The sequence below is a fragment of the Gopherus flavomarginatus genome, chromosome 19 (genome assembly GCF_025201925.1).
Source record: "Gopherus flavomarginatus isolate rGopFla2 chromosome 19, rGopFla2.mat.asm, whole genome shotgun sequence".
Taxonomy (NCBI): Eukaryota; Metazoa; Chordata; order Testudines; family Testudinidae; genus Gopherus; species Gopherus flavomarginatus.
In genome coordinates this window covers 18809575-18831982 of record NC_066635.1, presented here as the reverse complement: position 1 = coordinate 18831982, position 22408 = coordinate 18809575, and the positions used below count along the sequence as shown (strand labels likewise).

The 22408-nt window shown below is 38.5% G+C and overlaps 1 protein-coding gene across 1 annotated transcript in view; it reads left to right on the top strand.

The window, feature by feature from the left end:
* The window catches only part of USP32 (ubiquitin specific peptidase 32), a 127996-nt gene that overhangs the window by 85830 nt on the left and 19758 nt on the right, over positions 1-22408 (top strand). Inside the window, exons 10-21 of the mRNA XM_050929690.1 lie at positions 1585-1646; positions 1775-1877; positions 5038-5230; positions 6673-6848; positions 7570-7710; positions 11280-11397; positions 13861-14015; positions 16200-16281; positions 18758-18832; positions 19754-19892; positions 21203-21308; positions 22230-22403. Coding sequence (XP_050785647.1) covers positions 1585-1646; positions 1775-1877; positions 5038-5230; positions 6673-6848; positions 7570-7710; positions 11280-11397; positions 13861-14015; positions 16200-16281; positions 18758-18832; positions 19754-19892; positions 21203-21308; positions 22230-22403 — 1524 coding nt within the window. The remainder of the gene's footprint in view (positions 1-1584; positions 1647-1774; positions 1878-5037; positions 5231-6672; positions 6849-7569; positions 7711-11279; positions 11398-13860; positions 14016-16199; positions 16282-18757; positions 18833-19753; positions 19893-21202; positions 21309-22229; positions 22404-22408) is intronic.

Below are 22408 nucleotides of genomic sequence, written 5' to 3'. Positions count from 1 at the left end.
GGAGCAACTGCAGAGAGGTTCCAAGCTATAGGAGCAGGTGCAGAAGTAGCCAAATCAGGGACTACTGCACTGGGAGGAAAAGGGTAAAATAGGGTCCAGCTAGAGCCATCCCTCCCCGAAGGGACCCCTTCACTCTGGGGAAACTAGCACCGAGGTTCCTCCCCAGGATGAACTGCAGTGGGGAACCTTTTCCCCTGCCCAGTCCCTGCACTCCACTTCTCTTCAATGTCCTCTTTCCTTTCACTTTTCTTTCCACTTCAGCTTATTCCTACCAAACAAATCCACCTAAAAATAATAGTGGAACTAACGTGAAGTTTCAAGTTGTTCATTCTGCTGTGGGTTCTACCACTTTGCCCCCGTTGTGTATCTTATCTGTTTTAGACAGTAAGTTCTTTGGGGCGGGGATTGTCTTTTACTGTGTGTAGCCAGTGTCAAGCATTGGGACTGCATTCTTGGTTACTACTTAGGTTTTACTGTAATAAACATGATTATTAATAATCAACAATATTAATGTGAAATTCATTAATAGACAAATGAATTTTGATAATACTATATTGGTATTGAAACTGAGTTACTTTCTCTCTGATTCTTTTCTCCTTCGTAACATGGTGGCCAGGATTCTTCTGTTGAGCAACCCAGATAGCAGGTGTTAAAACTCTACTGTAAGATGCTATGTTTGTAACCAATGCAACTAGCTTACTCTACAGAAGATAATGAGGGAGGTGGGACTGATTCATAAATGGAAGGGAGCCCTAGAATATAGATGTTTCTACAGGGAAACCTTAAGTGCAGGCAAGCTTAGAAGAAAGCTTAGGCTGAGGCTTACTTTTTTGTATTGTTGCCAACTAAAACATACACTAGTAGTGGGATAAACTGCAAATAGCATGAACTTTCTTTGGAGCAGGGTGGCCACCCCTTTCTAAAGCCCTAACCAGTCACTGGGCGGAGAATTGAAGGCATGGATTCTAATTCTGGCTCTGTCACTGAATGGCCTTGGGCAAGTCCTCAGTTTCCTCATGTGCAAAATAGAGATCATATTTGCCCTCCTTTCTAAAGTACTTTCAGATCAGCAGAGGAAAAGACCTATAAGAGTGCTAAGCTAACTACTGTATTACTCAGCTGTCTTCTTTTCCTTTGTCAGGAATTAGGTTGGATTTGTTTATTAAAATTGGTTATAGTTTAGGGGTAAATGTTACTTTAGTTGATGACTGGAACCTCAGTGTGTTTCCTTGTGTACAGCAATGTTAGGAGAGAGTCCTTTTTAAAAAAAAAAAAAATTAGTTAACCCTTCTTTTTTCTTTCTGCCTTGGGCATCCAAGTTAGGGCTTACCTTCAGCTAAATTAATACAAATAGGATCCTGTAAACTTGGGAGTTGAATGTATGGCTTTTAGTAACTTGCTTGACTAAAACCACCATAAAAAAATACTTAGCTTTGAATGTTAATTTGAAATAATCTATCACCATCCAAATGCTGTTTCTGAAAGATGTCTCTGTGTGAAAGATGCCCTTATTACTTCTTACCTACTGTCTCATTGACAGTCTTACATCTTCTTGGTAAGATTTGCCTCCCTCTCTCTCTGTAGGTGTGCCATATAGTTTTGGGTTTAAGACCTGCTACCCCAGAAGAGGAAGGACAAATTATTAGGTATGCATTTTATGGAAAAAAATGTTTGTTTCCACATTAACCGCCATTTTAGTACTTGGCATTTTTTTTAACTTGCATGTTTCAAGAAGTGTCTTTGATTGTATTGTTTTCTTAATTCTTGTATATAGGGGTTGGTTAGAACGGGAAAGCAGATATGGTCTCCAGCCAGGGCACAACTGGTTTCTCATCGCAATGCAATGGTGGCAGCAGTGGAAAGAATACGTCAAATATGTAAGTTTGGCAGAATCTCATGTTAACACACTGAGATATCAACGTATGATGTTCCATTTGTGCATGTGTTGATAAAACAGGAAAGGAAGAGCAAATGATTGCTTAATCAATTAACCAATGAGTAAATAAAAAAGAATGCTAGAAATTAAATATCCCTCACCCATTAGAGGAAGCAAATTGATTTAGAGAATCATTGTTGCATACTGAACTTTTCACTCAGCTCCCATCAGGCTGTCATACTTATTCTGCATTTTCTTTCCCATCGTTGCAGCTTTTTAAGATAGTTGTCCATTTAGAGTCCTCTTGCCAATACACAGCCCTTTTGTTCTGTCTGATTTATTTGGTAATATCACAACCCAGTTGGCTTTTGACATAACTAATTATAATAATGGATGTGATTTTTTTTGTGTGTGTGTCACAAATAATGCATTGTGCCTTTTCTGAATGAACTGAGGAGGGGTTTGATTTATATACGAATATCCTGATAAATAGTAATGATGGAGAAGGACAAGTCGCCGGAGTACATGGTGTGGTTTTTTTTGTTTTGTTTGTTTTTTTTTTTTAAAAAGGTACGTTACCAAAACCTCATGAAAATGAATTGAAGTGAGGCTATGTTCCTTGAAGACTTAACCATAAAAGCATACCAATGAGACTTTCTTTGCTAGCTTGATACACATTGGGGGGGGAATCTACTTAAGACTTGTTTGACACCAGAATAAAAATTATTAGCAATTCACTCAACCACAAATGGAGAAAACTAAGTGAAGTAAGTTGCTCCTCAGAAGAGGAGGTATATTAATAGTTAGAAGAGGATGTCATATAAATAAAAATGTGACTTGCTTTATCAATGCAAAGATACTCCAAAGATTAGAAAGTGTGGACTGTTAGGGAGTGATTTAATTACAGTTTTTGTTCATACATGACAAGTTGGACAAATGTTGACTTAATGGACATTTTGGCTTGCTTGACACACTGAGTAATTTGATCCTTTCTATAGTGTGATTTATTCAAATGCATATAGGATTTCATACCTAATACCTTGCTTAACTCCAGCACTTCAAAGATTCTCTATACAACATAGTGCAGTGGTCCCCAACCTTTTCATCTGGCGGGCGCCAGATGAAGGACCGTGGTGGCGGTCGAGCGTCCTGGCCCGCAGTTGAGCATTGGCGGCATTTCGGCAGATGCACAACCGCCAGCGAGGACGCGGGCATGGGCACCGCGTTGGGGACCGCTGACATAATGGCTAGCAGGCATCTGTACTTTGCTGTCATGTAAAGAAAACTCTACAGATATATACAAGAGAATTATGTCATGGGCACTGTTATTTAGTTGAACATATTACTTTTTTATGCTCATTTGACTTTATTCGATGTTGCTATAACACAAGCCAAGAAATTGCAACTAAATCTTCTTCAGATGCAACTTTAAATGGGTCTCCCCCTTTTTCAGTCTTGCTGCAGTAATGTTCATTACATAAATTTTCTTTTTGCTGAGGATGTAAGGACATGGCCCTCTTAAGCTCTGATTATTTCCCACTGTTTCTTCTGCTTTCTCCCATTGTTTCTTCTGAAGATTTCCTCTTGTGGCTATTATTTTTCTAAACTGGATGGGACTCTTTTTTCAAACCTTGTCAATACCTTTTTCTTAAGTGGGTAAATGTGTTGCTTTTGGATGACATGACGTCTCCCATTCACCTTGCTGTTTCTCCAGAGAGCGAGACAAGGAATCCAACCTTCGTGTCATTCTGGCACTGAAAAGATGTATAGCTGAGCCTCCAGGCATGACCCTTCTATTTAGCTAACACAATCTTTTCCTAGTGCTTGGTGTTGAAACTTTTAGTGAAGCAGCATTTTGTAATGTCCATAGTTTTATTTTTAACCTAACTCTATTGCAGACAAGTAAGGAATGAAGTTAAATTTTCCTGAGAATTCTCTGTGGTTGTCTGGATTGGTAGGAGAGCATTTTGCAGCTCGGGCTGAGGCATAGTGAACTTTATATTTTGAAACTGTTACCAAGAATTAAAATTGTCCGTATTTTTTTCTTGTAAATGATTGTTTTTTACCACAGAGTAGGGAAGTTTAACATACATTTAAACAACTCCACTTGAAACCTTTCCAGAAATCTAACTGATACGTAAATTGATTTATATTGAACAAGTATCAATTAAAATCTACAGTTAAATTAGTGTAGGCTCAAAGTGCATCCATTATAGAGCCATAAAACTATGGGCTTCTCCTAGTTTTCCATGGCTGCTAATTGAAACACTCTGCCATAGTAACCTACTTTTTTCCTATACGAATTTCTCCATTATGGTCTCAAAATAGTTCTAATTTGTTCCTTCACTGGTTGCTTTTTCCCAGCATCTTATGATATTAGAGTATAATTGAAATTATTAAAATCTGAACTGAACCTTCAAAATGTAAAACATCTAAAGACAGCAGTGGCTAAGAAGCTCACCTGAGATGTTAGACAAGCTTGGATTCAAACAGAGTAGAAACTTGAACCTGGGTTTTCCACATCCCAGATGTGTCCTAATCCCTGAGGTATGGTCTATTCTTGGCCAGTCTCTCCTTTTTTATGGAAAATTTTAAAAAGTTTATGGTGCGTCCCAGTGTGGAACAGGAAAATGTATTCATCTCGAAAACTTTGACAGGAAAAGAAAACCGTTTCCTGCCCAGCTGTAGGTTTGAGGAAAGTATGCATAACTCGTGCCATGCCTGCTCAGCCCAGTGGACTTAGCTGTTCACTTTCAGAAGCCCTACATTTATTCCGAGCCCCCCAGCCCCTCCAATAGAGATAACTTCAACAACCAATTATCAATTAGATCTTAAAATGTTTATAGCAGATAACTGTAGCTGCTTAAAAACATGCCATTTCCAGGTTCTTCAACAGAACAAAGCAGTCTTACCTGTTTTATAGTTGTCTGTAACATGCATCAATATAGTATACAAATACTTACTCTGGTGATTTGGATGGTGAATAGCTGTTATCCTCATGCTGTAGATGGGAAAATATCTTTTTATAGAACATTTTGAAATCCTTAAAAGTAATGTTGGTACTATGTATGCTGGTGTATTAATTCTGTACATGAGTGATTTTAAATTTCCAGTTTTATGTTGGCCAATAGTTGACCTTTCTCTTTCTCTAACAATTATAGGATGCTAACCCTGTTGTGATAGAACCTTCATCTGTCTTGAGTGGAGGTAAGAGTTCACTCGTAGCTGCTGCAATCCATACATCAGAACAGAGAGAAGACAAAACAGGAGGTCTAAATTACTTCTCTGTCACAGAAGAAAAGTTTTCAGATAATATTTCTACTGCATCAGAAGCCTCAGAGACTACTAGCAGCAGTAAGCATAAAATCTTGTTCCCATACAGGTTTAATCTGGGATAGGTCTCAAGGGATCTGAATATTACATGGGTTCCTCCAGACTAAAAGGTTGCAAGACTGAAGTTAAAAAAATGAGCTGGGTTTGAACTGTTGGTATAACAGTGCATTTGAGTCTATTTGGCAGGTAAAAGAGGACAGGATTATTTAAACAACACATTTCTCCGTATATGCTATTAATTATGCTCAACATTGTTTTCATCATCATGCCATCACTGTAATTTTCCAAAATATTTTTTTCTGTTTCCCATAAAGTTCTGTCTGTCATCACGCAATGATCTGCCCTCAGATCATTTTCCCTGTGAAGGGGAAAGGAGCAGAAAAAGACTCAGAGGCATTAAAAATATAGGACAATATATGTCTTAATTTTAGGTCCTGTAGAAACTGAAATAATTTGTTACAAAAATTCCTGTAGCAATATCATAACAGTATGTCTCCCCGCTAAAGTAAAAATCTCCAGAGTTAGGATAAGCCTTTGTCTAGCTTGAACAAAATCTTTTCAGGCTAGTGTGACCCTGTGCCAGCTGCCAAGCCAAACTGACTCTTTAAAAGCCAGGCAAGCTGTATACCTCAAGTCCTTCCCCACTACTTAACTCCAGCCAATCAAACAATCACTCAAAGTGATGCTCTACTCTTGCTTTTTTAGGGACCATCTCAGAGTAACCTATTGTCCTCTCCTTTCTCCCCGCTTCAATGTTACCAATCCAGCTGCAGAAAAAATTCTGCCATCTTGTTGGTGGCAAAATCTTGACAGATTTTCTTTCTTGAAAGCTAACTGAATTTTATTTGGTATTCAAGAATAGGATGGTTACATATACTGTATTCTCTGGACCAGAACAACCTACTTTTTTCCTCATGCTGGAGCCACCCACAGCTGTATGTTTCACAGTTAATAAAGCCAACTGCTTGCTTGTGATTGTGGGCCCAGAAGCCAAGCCTCATTATTTCTATATTATATTATTCAGCCAGTAGGTGGTTCTGTATGAATACAGGCACTTGCCTGGTTCGGGGCCATGAATGTAACAGCATTACTGTGCATGTCTCTGTCCCTGTTACTCTTTATGCACAGGGAAAAATTGTGGAACACAGATGTCAGTTACCATACACACAACTAGGTAACAGCATACCTGAACTGCCCAGAAACTGGTATTTATATGCCCAACTATTAACTTGGGAATACAGTTATCTTACACTCAAGTCCCTATTTTCAGATACAGATGCATGTTTTGTGCTCTGTTATCTGGATCCATTTATATATCTTTGGTGCAATTCAAGTACTATTTGAGGGAAATTTTTCCTACAGTCTTAACACAGAAGTTTATCCTTATTTTCTAATTGACATGCTCTTGTTTATAGGATATAACTTAAACTAAAATTGAGACACAATACTCATTTCTTCTACAGGTTTTCTTTACTCTAGCACTCCAGCAGCCGATATATGTTTTGCTAGGCAGCATAACACTTCGGACAATAATAATCAGTGTTTGCTTGGATCCAGTGGAAATATATTGCTACAACTTAATCCGCAAAGACCAGGAGCTATTGATAACCAACCACTAGTAACACAAGAACCAGTGAAGGTGAGTGTGACTGACCTATGGAAATTCAGGAAGATGTTTTATAAATCTTTATCTCAATTTTCTAGCTGTAAAAACTTTATTTATTTAGATAATTAGGCAATAGGGCAAAACTAGCACTCAATTATCGCTTAATTTCTAGTTTAATATTGCTTGGCACAATTTTGTTAGCCACAGAACAAAAAATTTAGTATTGTCTACCATTTGCGGTGTAGTAATCCGTGTTCTGACTTTTACTACAGAAATTACTTCGCTTTTTATTTAAAGGGCCACTGTGAAATAATTTCCAGTAGGGAAAAGGTGCAACTGTGTTAAGTGGCTTTTCAAAATATAGTAAAACAGATGGAAATGTTTTCATAAAAATAACGTTTAAAAAATTATATTGAAAACAGTTTTGTAAACTGACCAGTCTAGTTTCACTGTTCAAATTGAGTGAAATGTGAACAGTTAACAGTATAAATGTTGAAACATAAATAATAATAATCTGATGGTAGTAATAAAAAAAAAATTGGGGAAAATAGGAACTTAATCTTGTCCCTTTTAGAGTAGTATTTAATAGTAAAATATTAAATACTTTCTTCCAGTATGAAAAACAGGTGGTAATTGCCACTTGCTAGCATATTTAAATAATTAAAACATGTTCTAGTATTCATGAGCTGAAATCTTCGCAGCTGTGGGGTATTTTCTCCATTTAAGACCTGTCACTACCCTTTTTTGTTTAAAGGCTGCATCATTAACACTGGAAGGCGGACGATTAAAACGATCTCCACATCTAATTGAAGGGAGGGATTATAAAATGGTACCAGAACCAGTATGGAGAGCCCTTTACCACTGGTATGGGGCAAACCTGGCATTACCTAGACCAGTAAGTAATGAATATAGTCACTGTTTATTTGGGACAGACTCTGAAGTCATGTATGCTAACAATCCTGTCTGTGCCTAAACATCCACTTATTGATCTACCCCTCTGGAGCAAGTCTCACAATGTTAATTGGTTAAAGAACAGTTTCAGAGTTAATCTGAAATGTTATTCCCTCTAGATTTTCTCTGCATTTCAACTTTGCTTCCATCAGCCAACCTATGGCTATAATTATCTTTCCATAAGTTATTTCAAGGGGATGTGAAATGGGAGATGGGTGTACGCTGTTCTCACTTCAAAGGCTCCACCTACCTTCTCTACAGTGATCCATGTTGTCTACAGTTAGATCTCCTGGGGATGTTTTATTTTGCTGCAGCACCCAAGAAATCCTAATTGGAGTTAGGAGGCTCCACTGTGGTAGGCACTGTAAAATGCCTGGGAACACATGACCGCTGCCTTGAAGAGTTTGTAATTCTTCTTAGCCAGCCGATGCAATCATGTTGTTCTATGTCATACTCCTGATTTTTTTTTTGTTCCTATGAATGTTCACAGTATTATGCAACGTGAAAATCTGAATGTCACGTTTTATATGAGATCTAATTAAAATTAAGAATAAACCACCTATTTTTTAGATGGCGCCTGCCCAAATTGCTACTATTTTGTGTGTGTTAGAGTCTGATTCTAAATCCTCACTGGAGCCATTAGGTGCTGATGCAATATAAATAATGCTTTGTATTTTGAACAGATCCTGTACCCAGAGTTCACTATCAGCTCTTACATTTTTTTTGTGCCATGTTAACTCCTAACATTGTAGAAGTTGCTTTGTTCCATCAATGTTTATTCTTACTGAACAATAATTGCCTATTTCTTTTAAATTAACAACCATTACAAATTTTACTTGTCTTAATTCTCCCTCTTCCTAATGTACAACCCCAATCATTCTTCCATCAAGCCTGATAGCATAGCCGTTTCTGAGCAAAGACTTGATAGAGGAGGGCTGTAGTGAGCTTTCACATTACTTAGGCAGTTACCTTTACAAACATACTATAGAACGATTTATTAAGAAGCATTATAAATGATTAAACCAAGGTACTCTTTCTCCAGATGAAAACAACAAGATGTCTTTTATGATTGGTGTCATGATGAATCAGTGCACATGGAATTCTTATTGCATATGTTCACTTACTAACTTGCAGTAGAAGCTTGTTACTTAGTAATGGGTCTCTTACTCGGCAAGATGCTCCTGGATCTGTTTTTTAAATGTTTTCCAAATGTAATCTTAAACGGAGGAGAAAGTGAAGATGTGTTTGTAAATATCAGTGGCATTTACTATATTCAAACATAGCAGTTTCTAAACAATTAAATTCTGCCTTGTCTCTTAAGGTCACTTTTACTTTCAAATTTAGATAGGGACATAGGACTGGAAGGGACTTCCTGAGTCCTCAGATCCAGCCCCATGCTATCTAAAACTGCCTACCTTAGATAGAATGCCGTATAAGTGGATTATGTTGACTCTCTTGTATCCTATTGAGTGACTTCTTAGCAATAGCTACACAGCCAAACTATTCAGAGCTACTCTGAAACAGAAGTGAATGAGAATATTTACTGTTAAAATACACAATTGTCTCCTTTAGCTACTGCACAGTGTGTGTCTGTGTGTGTGTGTTTATTTATATATATATAAAGTATGGCATTACAAAATGACTTCTAACAGCTCATACTGTTAGTGTTGTATTATGCAGTCTAACTATGGCATATATGAATTATTAATCTGAATGTATCAAAAACTGATTAAAGCAAGATCAAGAGAAATTAAGCAAGATTTATTAATTTGAAGGAATTTAAAACTTTCTTTCAATTCTGTTGACATTGCAGGTTCCTTACAGTGATCTTTAAGTCACTTCTAGTCAGACATGTGGACTATACTAGATCAATTTAAGAGGAAGGGTTTCAAAGCCAAGTGCTCAACTGCCAGTGAAACTGAAGCTAAAAGCGTTGGAAAGGGCATTGTGTTGCTGTAGTTCTTCTTTTGTAGAAGACATAAAATTGGCCTCATGACCCTGGAGTTAGAAGTTCCTTAGTGCTTTCATTTAAGAGCAGAGATGTGAATCTGTCTCCCGCCCCAAAAACGCATCATTCTGTGAAGTCCACATCTAAAAATCTGCCCTCCTGCTTCTGTTGGATACATGGTTTGTCACTACTGGTTCTGAACTCTTGTGTAAAATTGCTGTGCATTGCTTAACCAGTACTAGGTTTTGCCACAGAAATGTCTGTATTTCGTGGGTGACGTGAATCCTGTGCAGCCCTGGAACCTTAAAATAACGCCTGTCCTTCAAGATGTTTTCTTTTATAGGAACTTAGTATTGCTCGCCCTGCTGGTCAGATAGGATCTTATAATTCAAGGACTGTTTGTGTATAGTGTACAATTGATTTAGTAAACTTCATAGCATTAGGGGGTCCATTTAGATGAAAGCAACTATGTACAATAATCCTCAGTATTTTAAATGTTTCGTTTCTGACCAGATTTTTAAACCGTTTTCTTTTAGGATGTTTTTTTTAAATACTCAGTGTTACGGCTAGTGAGCAGTGTTGGTTGTAAGAGTTTATACAATTGTCTGATGATCTATGATGGTGGCAGTTATTTTACAGTACAACCATATTGACTTCTATTGTCCTCCTGTCACATGATCTCCATGGAAACAAACACCTCGTGTAGATTAGAAAAGGCCTCAGCATTTTACACACAACTCAGACTAACATACTTGAGCATTTTACTGCCATGTTTGAAGAGACATCTGTCACGGTTTCAGGGTAACTGCACCTGTACTCCCCTTCTAAGATCGCTTGAGGGCACCCACTTACAGGTTTCTAGCTCCCAGCCATTACCTCTCTTGTGCAGAGACCCTCATCTCACTTCCTCCTGTCCAGGTGTTCTTTTAGGCTGCACAGTTCCCTGCCTACGCTGTGATATCCCCAGCAAGCCAGACTTTCTAAAAGGCCAGCATATGTGGTTTGTTCTCTTCAGAAGCTGTGATCAGTGTATTGCTTGCAGTTACAAGTTAACACACAGCTTCTAACCAAGCACATTTATTCTTAAATTGAAAACATATTAAAACAATAAAAGAACCTACATACATGCTAAAGAGCTTTAGCAGAGGTCACCCCCGACTCTAACCTCGAGCTCTGGTTGGTAGCAGTTCTTCAGAACCCAAAACTGGATTTTTCAAGTTCATAGCTTGTCTCAGATTCAGAACCAGAACCCAGAGTGGTCTGTTTCAGCTGTTTCTTTGTATTGCTTGGGACTTTGATCTCAACTCTAGGAAACAGGTAATCAGCAGACAATGACCCACTTCTCAGGGAGTATCTTCCAAAGACTGAATTTTTGCATTAACCTCCCCAGGAAATTCACTGAAGACATATTGTCCCAAAAGTCCATTCTTGTCTGACACATTTTCAGTGTAGTCCTTTGCTCTCCCAGGCCTCAGATCACATCTGCCCCCTACAGAGGTTCATTTTAGACTTCCTGAAGACTCAGAAGGGAAGTCTCTGAAATTTTCTTTAAATGTCTTCACTAGGTGATCAAAAACAGCAAAACTGGCGTCGCTGAGCTAGAGTTATTTCCTCGCTATCTGCTCTTTCTGAGACAGCAACCTGCCACTCGAACGCAGCAATCGAACATCTGGGTGAATATGGGTATGATGAGCCTGAGAATGTTTCCTCATCATTTACCTAGAGGTAACTTAAGAATGCAGCAAGAACACAACTGTGCAGTTTCTAAAGAGCGAGACCCAGGTCAATAGAAGCTTGCTGCCACTGTGCTTATACATCTTCTAATCGATTGTAAAGCAGAATAAAGTTTTACCAATCACTCAAAGAGCTTTTATCAAGATGTTGTTGTGCAAAAGGAAGAGGCTAAGGGCATTTTCAGTTTTTAAGTGAGTTCACTTGCATAGTTATTAAACACATTTCAGATTGGTGATGTGAGAGTGGGAAATGAGCACTGCTTAAAACAAACGGCTGGGGAAAGCCATCTTATTTTCCTCATCTGCAGTCTGTGTAGTTATAGAATATTTATATCTGAATTTATTTTAGATCAGCCCCTAACATACAATACTACATTGTAATAAATCAGCGGTGTTCATCCAGCTGCTGGTTCACACTTCACAGTGAACTATGACTGGTTCTGAGTTAACCAGGTAATTAGTCTCTAACACACATATTTAACACTTGATAAGAAATGATTGGACAAGTGAAATGTGAAGTCTTCTGCTTGATACAATTTGCAAACGCAGGCTACATTTGTGCAAGAGGATGGAAATACATACAGATGAGATTAGTGGAAAGTCTAGATTTCTGCTAACACCCCATAATTGCAATCTCTATTCTCATTTTAAGATCACACTGGTCCAGGACCCTAAGCGTGTAGCCTTTAGTTTCATAATATTTTACAGGCAGGTTGAGAAGGCATTATAGAGGTCTGATTTTCAGTTATCAGGTTTGTATACACAATTGCATACCTAGCTACTACAGTTTGTGTCTGAGCAGATCTCCAGTGTTGCAATGCGGTGTGGCAGGAGATGCACGAATTGAGATTTACATGCACCTGTATATTAGTGTATGTATAGATACAAACAGGACTGGTCACTGGAAATCAGAACCGGGAAGGACATTGACCTTTTTAGTCAATTTCTATTTAAAACTCACGCAGGTGCTTGATTTTTCACTGCTTTGACAAATTCTGTAAAATATGATGATACTACAATCCTAAAATTTTGTATAATTAGTGGCTGCCTGCTTGATCAAGTTGCGCTATAGAAACCGCCTAGTACCCAAGAACATTTTTTACTACTTAACTTTATATAATGAAAACTGCTCTGTTTGGTACCTAAACATTTCTAATTCAAATACATTGATTCTTCTGATATGCCAAATTTAATCTTGATTTGGAATTATTTTGCTCTGCACTAATTATTTGTTCAATCAAATATTAATCTTTGAGTTTTTTTAAATATGCTTTCTTGCTGTAATCTTACAACTAATCCTCTCATCTTTAATTGCAGAAAATGCTTTGTGTTTTTTAAGAAATTGTAGTCCTTTGCTTGGTATTTTAAGGTAAAACGGATGCTTTGCTGATTTATAAAATGATTGTGGTTTAGTTTTGCTCCTCAGTGCCATAGCATGTAGTGTCATTGCATATCATAATGCTGTTTATTGGGCTCTTTCAATCTTTTGACAGCTGAACTGTAACTATACTGCTCCTTCAGCTGACTTAAAGTAATACAGCTGTTCAGTCAGGGTATGCACTGAAGGAAAAATGTTTTAATTTTAAACTGAAAAAGCCCCAGAAAAATAAAAAATGTCACATTGGACTCATTTTTTCAAACCCGATATTTGCAAGTACATTATCCGAAGATGAGCTAGATATAGAATACTGCAAATAACATTTTTAACTTGACAGACATATATCTGAGTGAATGTTGAGAAACTGTGTTGAATTTCTAGGCATCTTTCCAGAATGTGTTATGCAGCCCTTGAATGTTAGAGAGTAATCCAGTTCTGAAGCTTCTAGATTGATTAAATCTCCATAGAAGTGCTGCTTCCCAGAAGAGAACAATGAAACTGATTTTTTTTTCACATTTTTTCTTTATGTATAATAAACTTTCTACGAATAGGTTTCATGCAGGAATTTTTTTTATGTTTAATTAAAAAACAAAACAAAACATCTACTTCTTGCCTTTCATATCTTGTCTTCTAAAGAAACAGATCAAATCAGTTTTGCTACTTCACAGTATGGTTGTAATTATTGTAGTATAGTTTGTAAAAGTAATGAAGTCTTGCCAATGACAGCCTCTCTAGAATGCTCTGCTATTAGCAAGCAGAGAGGGAGAGATTGCTGCTTATGGTAATTTTGGATGAAAGTCATACTGTGTGTTTTTTGTGTGGGAAGTTTCCCAAGGGTTAATATTTATTAAGATTGCAGTATGGCTGATATTAACGCCATAACATGAGTAGCTCTGTGTACTCCTTTTTCACCGAATGCATTTATTTGAATGTGTATATTGTAGAATAACCTTATTAAACTCATCTGCATATTACTGTATGTACAGATATGTGTGTTATGAACATTTTGGCCTTTTTCTTGTGATTGTGAAACAGGGAATGTACCTTCTCCCAGTGCTCCCTTAAAACGAGTGTTGGCTTACACAGGCTGCTTTAGTCGGATGCAAACTATTAAAGAGATACATGAATATCTGTCCCAGAGGCTACGTATAAAAGAGGAGGATATGCGGCTGTGGTTATACAATAGTGAGGTAACTTAACCTTTAAGGACTTTAAATGTTGTGTATATCTTCACTCTTCAGAAAACTGCTAAACACACAAATTCAGAGATGCATGTGCTGTAGCTACTATTTACACACCTTGGTCAGAAAAAATATGGGCTAGAATGTTTGTGATACTAAAGACTTTTATCCACCACCTGCATGTTAGTTTTCATATGTGCTCCCAGCTGTGAAATTAGAATCTTTCGATTTGCTTGGTGAAGAATGTGGCAAATTTTTCTTTGTAAGACTGATATTAATTTGTATATATCCTGGTTTTCTTTCTGATGTAATTACAACTCAGCCCTCTTCTACTGAATTTTTAGAGCTAATTTGTAGCATCATAGCACCCACTATGAAGGTAAATTAAAAACTTTGTTTCTTTCAGATGCAGCTTGTTATGTGTAGATTGTCTGTTTGGATGTGCCAGCAGCCATCCAGGAATCATTCTTTCTTCATGTGTTTGCGTTTTAAATTATTTTAATATACAAATCATAATATACACGGGTGTTGATAGTAAAGTGAAATTAGTGCGTTGCAGAACGTTACTGTTAGAATGTCAGTGAAGAATTAAAATAGTTGATGCAATGACGAACATAGTTTGCCCTGATCTACGATGTCTGCAGATTTATTGTAATCATTTCAGTGAACTCAATTCTTCACAGCTGTGTTCAGATATAGTGAAATTTTGTAATGCAGAAAAATCCACACTAGCCATTTGCACTAGGACTATGTCTCCCCAAAGGGACCTACCATTACACACACTACGATCGCTTTCATAGTAGATGATGATAGATATGGAGATCCTCATGTAGCTGTATGCTTATGAGGAATAGAAGGAACCATGACAGTCACCATAAGAAATGTCCCAGGAAATTAACAACTATGCCTAATGGTGTATACAGCATTTCTGCACTGATTTATTATTCTGATTGGAGAGAACTACCTTCGTTAGCTTTGTGTAGTATTTGTCCATTCACTTAAAACTCTGGAATAGGCAGAAGAATAGAATTGAGTCTTTGGCTAAAAGCGGCTGTTTGTCATTTGGTATCTCAAGTGAGTGTCTGAAAAAGGAATTACTGGGGGGCTTATTGGCTGTTGCCACATTTCACATAGGAATCAAGCCAACCCAAAATTTGGAGACTACTGTTGAAAAAGATGACTTCTTTTTCACTAAATAACATCCTAAATGTTTAATCTGTTTATGTGGCTTTTCTACAGATTTCACTGGTAAAAATAAAAGCAGACCGAAACCAAATGTGCTTCATGCTGGTCCTGTTTTGTAAATCACAGATAATTAGGGAAGATAAAAATGGAAGGGGAGTCAGAATTTAATAGACATTTAATAAACAGCATAATATAATGGCTCATATTCAAAAGAAAAAAGATTTTCCTTAATAAGAGACTGTATAAGTCAATGGTGCCATAGTGTATCCTTAGAATTTACCTATTTACTTGCACACCTATTTACTTACTGGGAGAAAGCCGACAGGTGCTTGAGGGAAAGCTGACAAGTGCCGAGGAGCACGTGGTTCAGACATCCCTTAGGGGAGGATTTATAAATGGAGATGCCCTATTTCCTAATAAGGAGGAGAGGATGGAAGATGATAAAACTTCTGAGGACCACATGTTGAAGTCAAATCAGCCCTAGGAAGCCAGCGAATTAGTGAATAGTTAATCTAGGGGAAGATTTTGAAAAGTGCCGAAAGGATTTAGGAGCACTAGTTCCATTCATAGTCAATGATGTTCTCTTAAATCCCTTAGGCATTTGTGAAAAACTCATCTTTGGTTGCAACTTGGAATTTGAAATAATTTACCTTAGCTAGATGTCGTCTTTTCCTGGTTTGCTTTTTCATGGACAATGTTGTTCTTGCCCATGTCTCTTAAAACCTACTCTTGATTATGAATTAGCTGGGGTTTCATCCAGTATGCCACTATCCCCATTATAAAGAAAAAACATACATAGCTTTAAGTTTTATCTAAAAAGCCAGTGGATACTTTTGGAGATGCAAGTAAGTAGCTCTGTTTAATTAATGTATACAAGTAGGGAACTGGTAACCAACTTGTATCCTGAAATAACTAGTACTCTGAGTCCTGTTACTTTAAGATTAAAATTTAAATTAGCCTCCAAATTTTTTTAAGAACTAAAAATAAACAGTAATTTTTTCTTTGCAGAACTATCTTACTCTTCTGGATGATGAGGATCATATGTTAGAATACCTGAAAATCCAAGATGAGCAGCACTTAGTAATAGAAGGTATAAAACTGGATAATGGAGATTTATTAGTTTGTGCATTAAGATCAACAGATATATTTTAGACAAATATATAATTTTTCTATATCAAACATATGCAGTGCTTTGGGAGCAAAACATATACATCCCTTATATAATAATTGGCTTACAAGGAAAATCTCAGGAACGGTCCACAATGCTTACAATGCTAATTAAGAGCAAAGCACCCTCCAACTTCTGAAAAAAAACAAAACAGCAAAGCTTTTATTTACAAAGGTTTGCGAGAATGCACTCTGTGACACTTCCGTATATTTAGAAAGCAGCAGATCGTGAAATAGCACTGCACGTTTCAGTCCCCAATGGGTTAGGTTTTAAACTTTTTTGGTGCAGGCATTGTGTCGTCTTCTGTCTTTCAAAAGCACCTGGCGCACATTGGGTGTTAGGCTGTCTGTAGTGGCTCACGAACGTGTGTGCCAGCCTCAGGGCTGACTGTTACAAACCAAGACACAAACCCCAAATTTTAGATTTCACCAACCAAGTATCAAGTGTGAGCTCCACAAGCACTATAACAACCTTAATATGGAGTCACCGACCATCTCCTTGGGCACTCTGGTCTAACTTGCCACCCAGATGCCTGTCATTGTGATAGATAGTCCCTTAAACCAAAAATTACAACAATATTCCAGTTACATCCAGTCTCAACGGACTAGTCACTTACCCCTGGTTAATTGTACCTTCGATCTCTCACCAAAGATTGTAACCAATCCTGTAGTAAACCAGCTAAAGATTTATGAACTAGAATAAATAAATGAGTTACTTACAAGATTAAAGTAGATAAACATACACACACAAATGAGTTACAGTCTTAGGTTTCAAAAGGTATTAGAAGCTACTGTAATGTGCAAGCTCTATATGTCCTTTAGGACTAACACAAGCTAAGCAGCTTGGGGAACCCCTTGCTTATGCTTAAAAATACTGCCTTCTCCAAGTTCCAGCCAGCGTGTGATGACCATTGCTTTTTGACAGGGATTTTCATTCCCTTCCCCCAGATTTCAAGCTGTGATGCAGTGAGTGTTTGTGCATGTCCCTGCTTCATGGGTGTGGGGAGAACAATCAACAAAGTCTTTTGTCCATTGATGTTCCACAGTGGTTTGTCTGGTGTCCATAGGCCTCCTTTTGTTGGGCAGGAGATGATACCTCTTGTTATTAATTAGTATTTCACACTTGGTAATGCTTCTGTACTGACTGTGGGAGTTTCCAGTTTCTTAGCAAACACTATTATAGTTACAGAACAAACACTTAAATATTACTTTATAACATGGGATACAAATACTATAAGTGAGATTAATGCATCCAGTGACTCTCAAGCATTTCATAAAGTCCAAACACTAAACACATCTCTAAATCTAATTCCTATTTTCACAATACTAACACAAAGGTGAGCCAGACTGGTTTCCAGCTAAATGTTTTCAATCTTTAGTGAGGCCTAGGGGCATTGGCAGGAGCTGGCACCTGGTCTGCCAGCATCACACTAACCACTACTGGAAACAGCAGTTAAAAGTGAGTGGCCTTTGTCAATGGCAGAAAGGCATATAGATTTGTGACCTTTCAGCTAATTTAATGCCAGACTTTTGAGCTTCCCCCTTAAATTTGGGAACAAATTAAGTACAAACTTACTCCAGCCTGCCATTGGCCTCAAGCCTTGTGTTAGTACTGATTATAATGTCATAAAAATCTTTTAAAAAAAACTTTTGAACAAAAATGATGCTAGGTATGTTGCACTCACAAAACCACGTCTGGTGTTACTCTTTGGATCTGTCTACGGTGCAGATAAAAACTCCAGGCTGGCCTGACTCATGGGGCTCAGGCAATGGGACTGTTTCATTCTAATGTAAACTTCCAAGCTCGGGGACCCTCCCACCTCGCAGGGTCCTAGAGCTTGGCCTTCAGCCCACACCTGGAAGGCTACACTGCAATTAAACACTCCCTGAGCCCAGTCAGCTGGCACAGGCCAGGTGTCTAATTGCAGTATAGACACACCTCCTGTGCACATGTTTAACTTACTTTTGGGTAAGAATGTGGAGTTTTGTGGCTTAAAATTTGATGAATACTTGATGACTAAGTGACCAAATTAAATCTTGTTCTCAACTCGAGGCATGGTTTTATGTCATCGTTTCCTCCTCATGCTGATATCTAAATACATTTGAATCTATTGTCCTTTTGTAATTAAAAGTTATCTTTCTGTTAAAGAGAAAGATACTGCATCTGGACCTATAATCAATCAGTCTAGTTATCTCTGCCATGTACAATTTTAAGTTAATAAATCCTGAAAATTGGCTTTTACAATAGGAAAGAAATCTCAAGGTTACCAATGGTGTCTTTTATGTTAATAAAGTAAAAACAAAATAAACAGTTGGAAATGAATGAAATCACTTTAACTACATGATCAGTGCTCTGGAGTAGGTAAAAATAAAACTTGTTTTACTGTGTTTCTTTCTAGTTCGAAACAAAGACATGAGCTGGCCAGAGGAGATGTCATTTATAGCAAACAGTAGTAAAATAGACAGACATAAAGGTAGGTGTTCAAGTGCAGTAATGTAATTATGATAGGGAAAAAAACTATAATATATTCTGTTTTGTGGAGCCATTTTGTTTTTAACATAAATATTGCAAATAATGGTACAGACATGTTACAACTGTTCTACTTGTTTTGTTCTGTGTTGTAGATTTAGCTCCTAAAAGTGTTGGGGTGTTGAATTCAGAGGTAATCAAGTCCTGCAACATTCAGCAAACTCTGAATACAGCTAATCTTGAAATTGGATTAACAGTTTTTGGAAAATCAGTTGCTTCCTTTTCACCTCGTTTATTATACACCTCTACCCCGATATAACGCTGTCCTCGGGAGCCAAAAAATCTTATCCTGTTATAGGTGAAACCGCGTTATATCAAACTTGCTTTGATCCACCGGAGTGCACAGCCACCCCCCCACAGCGCTGCTTTACCGCGTTATATCCGAATTCGTGTTATATCGGGTCACATTATATCGAGGTAGAGGGGAATAAGACTTCCATATTTCTGTGTTTTACATTTTTTTTAAGTTGAAGGAAGACTTCAGTATTACTGGACAAGAATAACACAACAAAAAATTGCAATGATATGGTAATACTACTGCAGAATAGAAAAATCATTTATTTACTGATGCAGAAACAACATGGATTACACCGATTACCAGTATCTTTTCCATGGTTTATAATAGGGCCAATTTTAGCAAGTTGCCAGACACCCATAATTTCTGTTGACTTCAATGAAAATTTAGGGCACTGAGTATCTCAGAACTCTGTTGTCTTTACATTAACTGATATCTTGTGATAGGGACAGGGTGAAGGAGGTTGTAATTTTTAGTGAAATCCCACTGTAGGTTAATTTTTCTTCTATTGTATTTCTTATATGTATTTAAAATATATCATGTTAAATAACTGTACCTCTTTTCCCTCAGTTCCTACTGAAAAGGGTGCCACTGGATTAAGTAATCTGGGTAATACGTGTTTCATGAATTCTAGTATCCAGTGTGTCAGTAACACACAACCTCTAACACAGTATTTCATCTCAGGAAAACATCTTTATGAACTCAACAGGTAACGCTTATGTGAGACCTTTGGCATTTAAATGTTTTAACCCTTTAAAATTATTTTTGTCTTCAAAAGTAGGCAGCATAACTATGTCCTTTCAATCAGAATATTATAAGCATTCAACTTCTCAACAGGCCAGGGGTGCCATTTAGGGAGGGCCGGGGGTGGGGGGACCTGCCCCTCCTTGAGTTTTGTACAATATTGAGGTGAAGTTCCCAGCGGGAGAGAAAATGCTCCCCCTCCTTGCCCTGCTCCGCTGCTGTCTGCAGCTGCTGTGCTGCCCCTGCTGTGGAGCCCCCGCTGGCGGCGGTGCAGAGAACTGGGAGCCTGCCTCCTGATCTGTCGCACAGAGCCGGGTGGGGGCTGACGTCAGTGTGTCCCCCTCCCCCTGCCATTATGTACGTGGGCAGGCAGAGCGCACTCTGCCCCAGCTCCTACCCTGCAGAGCTGGCCCCACTATGCCAACTAGGGACTGAGTGCATGGCTGGCCCCGCAACAGCAAACTCGCCGCAGCAGCACACCCTTACGCAGCCCCTGCCTGTACTCTGAGCCACACCCCTCCCAGCACACAGCCCCTAGCTACTCCCTGCCTGCACACAGCCCCTAGCTACTCCTCTCCCTGCACCCTGAGCTGCACCCGGAGCGACACCCCTCCCAACACAGCCCCTAGCTACTCCCTGCCTGCACACAGCTCCTAGCTACTCCTCTCTCCACACCCTGAGCCACACCCCTCCCGGCACAGCTCCTGGCTACTCCCTGCCTGCACACAGCTCCTAGCTACTCCTCTCCCCGCACCCTGAGCCACACCCCTCCCGGCACAGCTCCTAGCTACTCCTCTCCCCGCACCCTGAGCCACACCCCTCTTGGCACAGCTCCTAGCTACTCCCTGCCTGCACACAGCCCCTAGCTACTCCTCTCCCCGCACCCTAGCCACACCCCTCCCGGCACAGCCCCTAGCTACCCCCTGCCTGCACCCTGAACAGTTTTCAAATATTGAGCTGAGCCCCCCTTCGCTCCCTCCCGTTATAATTTTTGGTTGCGCCCCTTTCCCCCATTATTGGGGGGGAAAAAAACCCTAGAGTTTTCAGGTGCCTACATAGCCCCTGGAATCACAATTAAAGTTGCACCCCCGCCTGCCAAATCTAAAATAGTACCCCAATAACAGGCACTAGATTAGACATACCTAAAAAGGGAGACTTCTATTGCAGAATGAGATAAACCAGTACTAGCTAGCCTGAAACACTCTCCTCCGCCATACTTTGTAAGCGCTCATTTTACTTAAAAAAAAATCAATGAATATACTTTATGAATTCTAGGACAAATCCAATAGGAATGAAAGGACATATGGCCAAGTGCTATGGGGATTTGGTTCAGGAACTATGGAGTGGGACTCAAAAGAACATAGCTCCATTAAAGCTACGGGTAAGGATTTAATGCGCCTTATTTATAGGTAGCAAAGTGATGTGGAATTACAAAAAATTTACTGTCCAAAACAATTAAAACTGTATTTTCCTTTTCTGCTTTTTGATGTTGTCTGTTTAAGGAAACTCTTTAAGAATATTATAACGATACTTCAGCATGTTTAATGGTCATATTTGCTCTGAACTTAACCATTAAGACATTTCTTTACCACTTAATTCTGGCTGTAGTAAATATAACCTTCAAAATTTTAGTACATTCAATAAATATACTGCCACCAGTGTTTCTGTATTGACAGTTTGAGAGAAGATTCATATTCACCCCTCTAAATTTTTCTTAGGTGTGCAGCTTATAAGTGACTGTGGTGTAGGCAGTGATACCAGTAATGAATTTTACTTGCAGTCTTTGGAGAAATAGAATCGTATAAATGTAGGACCGGAAGGGAGTTTGAATATGTATTGTACCATTTGGTATGCCCCTAAAAGAATTTTAATGTAGAAATCTCTTAAGAAATTAAATTACAATTTAGGATGTGTCACACAAGCACATACAGATATGTCACGAATATGACACATGACGATGGTCATTGTAATACCCTTCTTGTGGCGTATGTCATATAATCCAGTGCAGAAGCTGTAGATTCAGAACAGTCACTAATGTTAATGGGAGTTCTGGCTTATGTGCACATCAGGCTGACAATAGGGCCCTTTATTTCCCTTGATAAGAGATTAAAGACCATTCACAACTCACAATTGGCCTCGCTCCTGCCCTGGAAACTTATGTGGTCATCTTTAACACTTAAAAATGTAGTGTATTACACTGGTCACCATCTTACATCTTCACTAGGTTAATTTGTTGTTATAAGTAAAGGTTTCTGTGATTTATTATCAAATAACGTCTTGGTTTTTACTTCTTTTTATATAGTGGACGATAGCAAAATATGCTCCAAGATTTAATGGTTTCCAGCAGCAGGACTCACAGGAGCTTCTGGCTTTTCTTCTGGATGGTCTTCATGAGGATCTGAACAGAGTTCATGATAAGCCATATGTAGAACTGAAAGATAGTGACGGTCGACCTGATTGGGAGGTAGCAGCAGAGGTGTG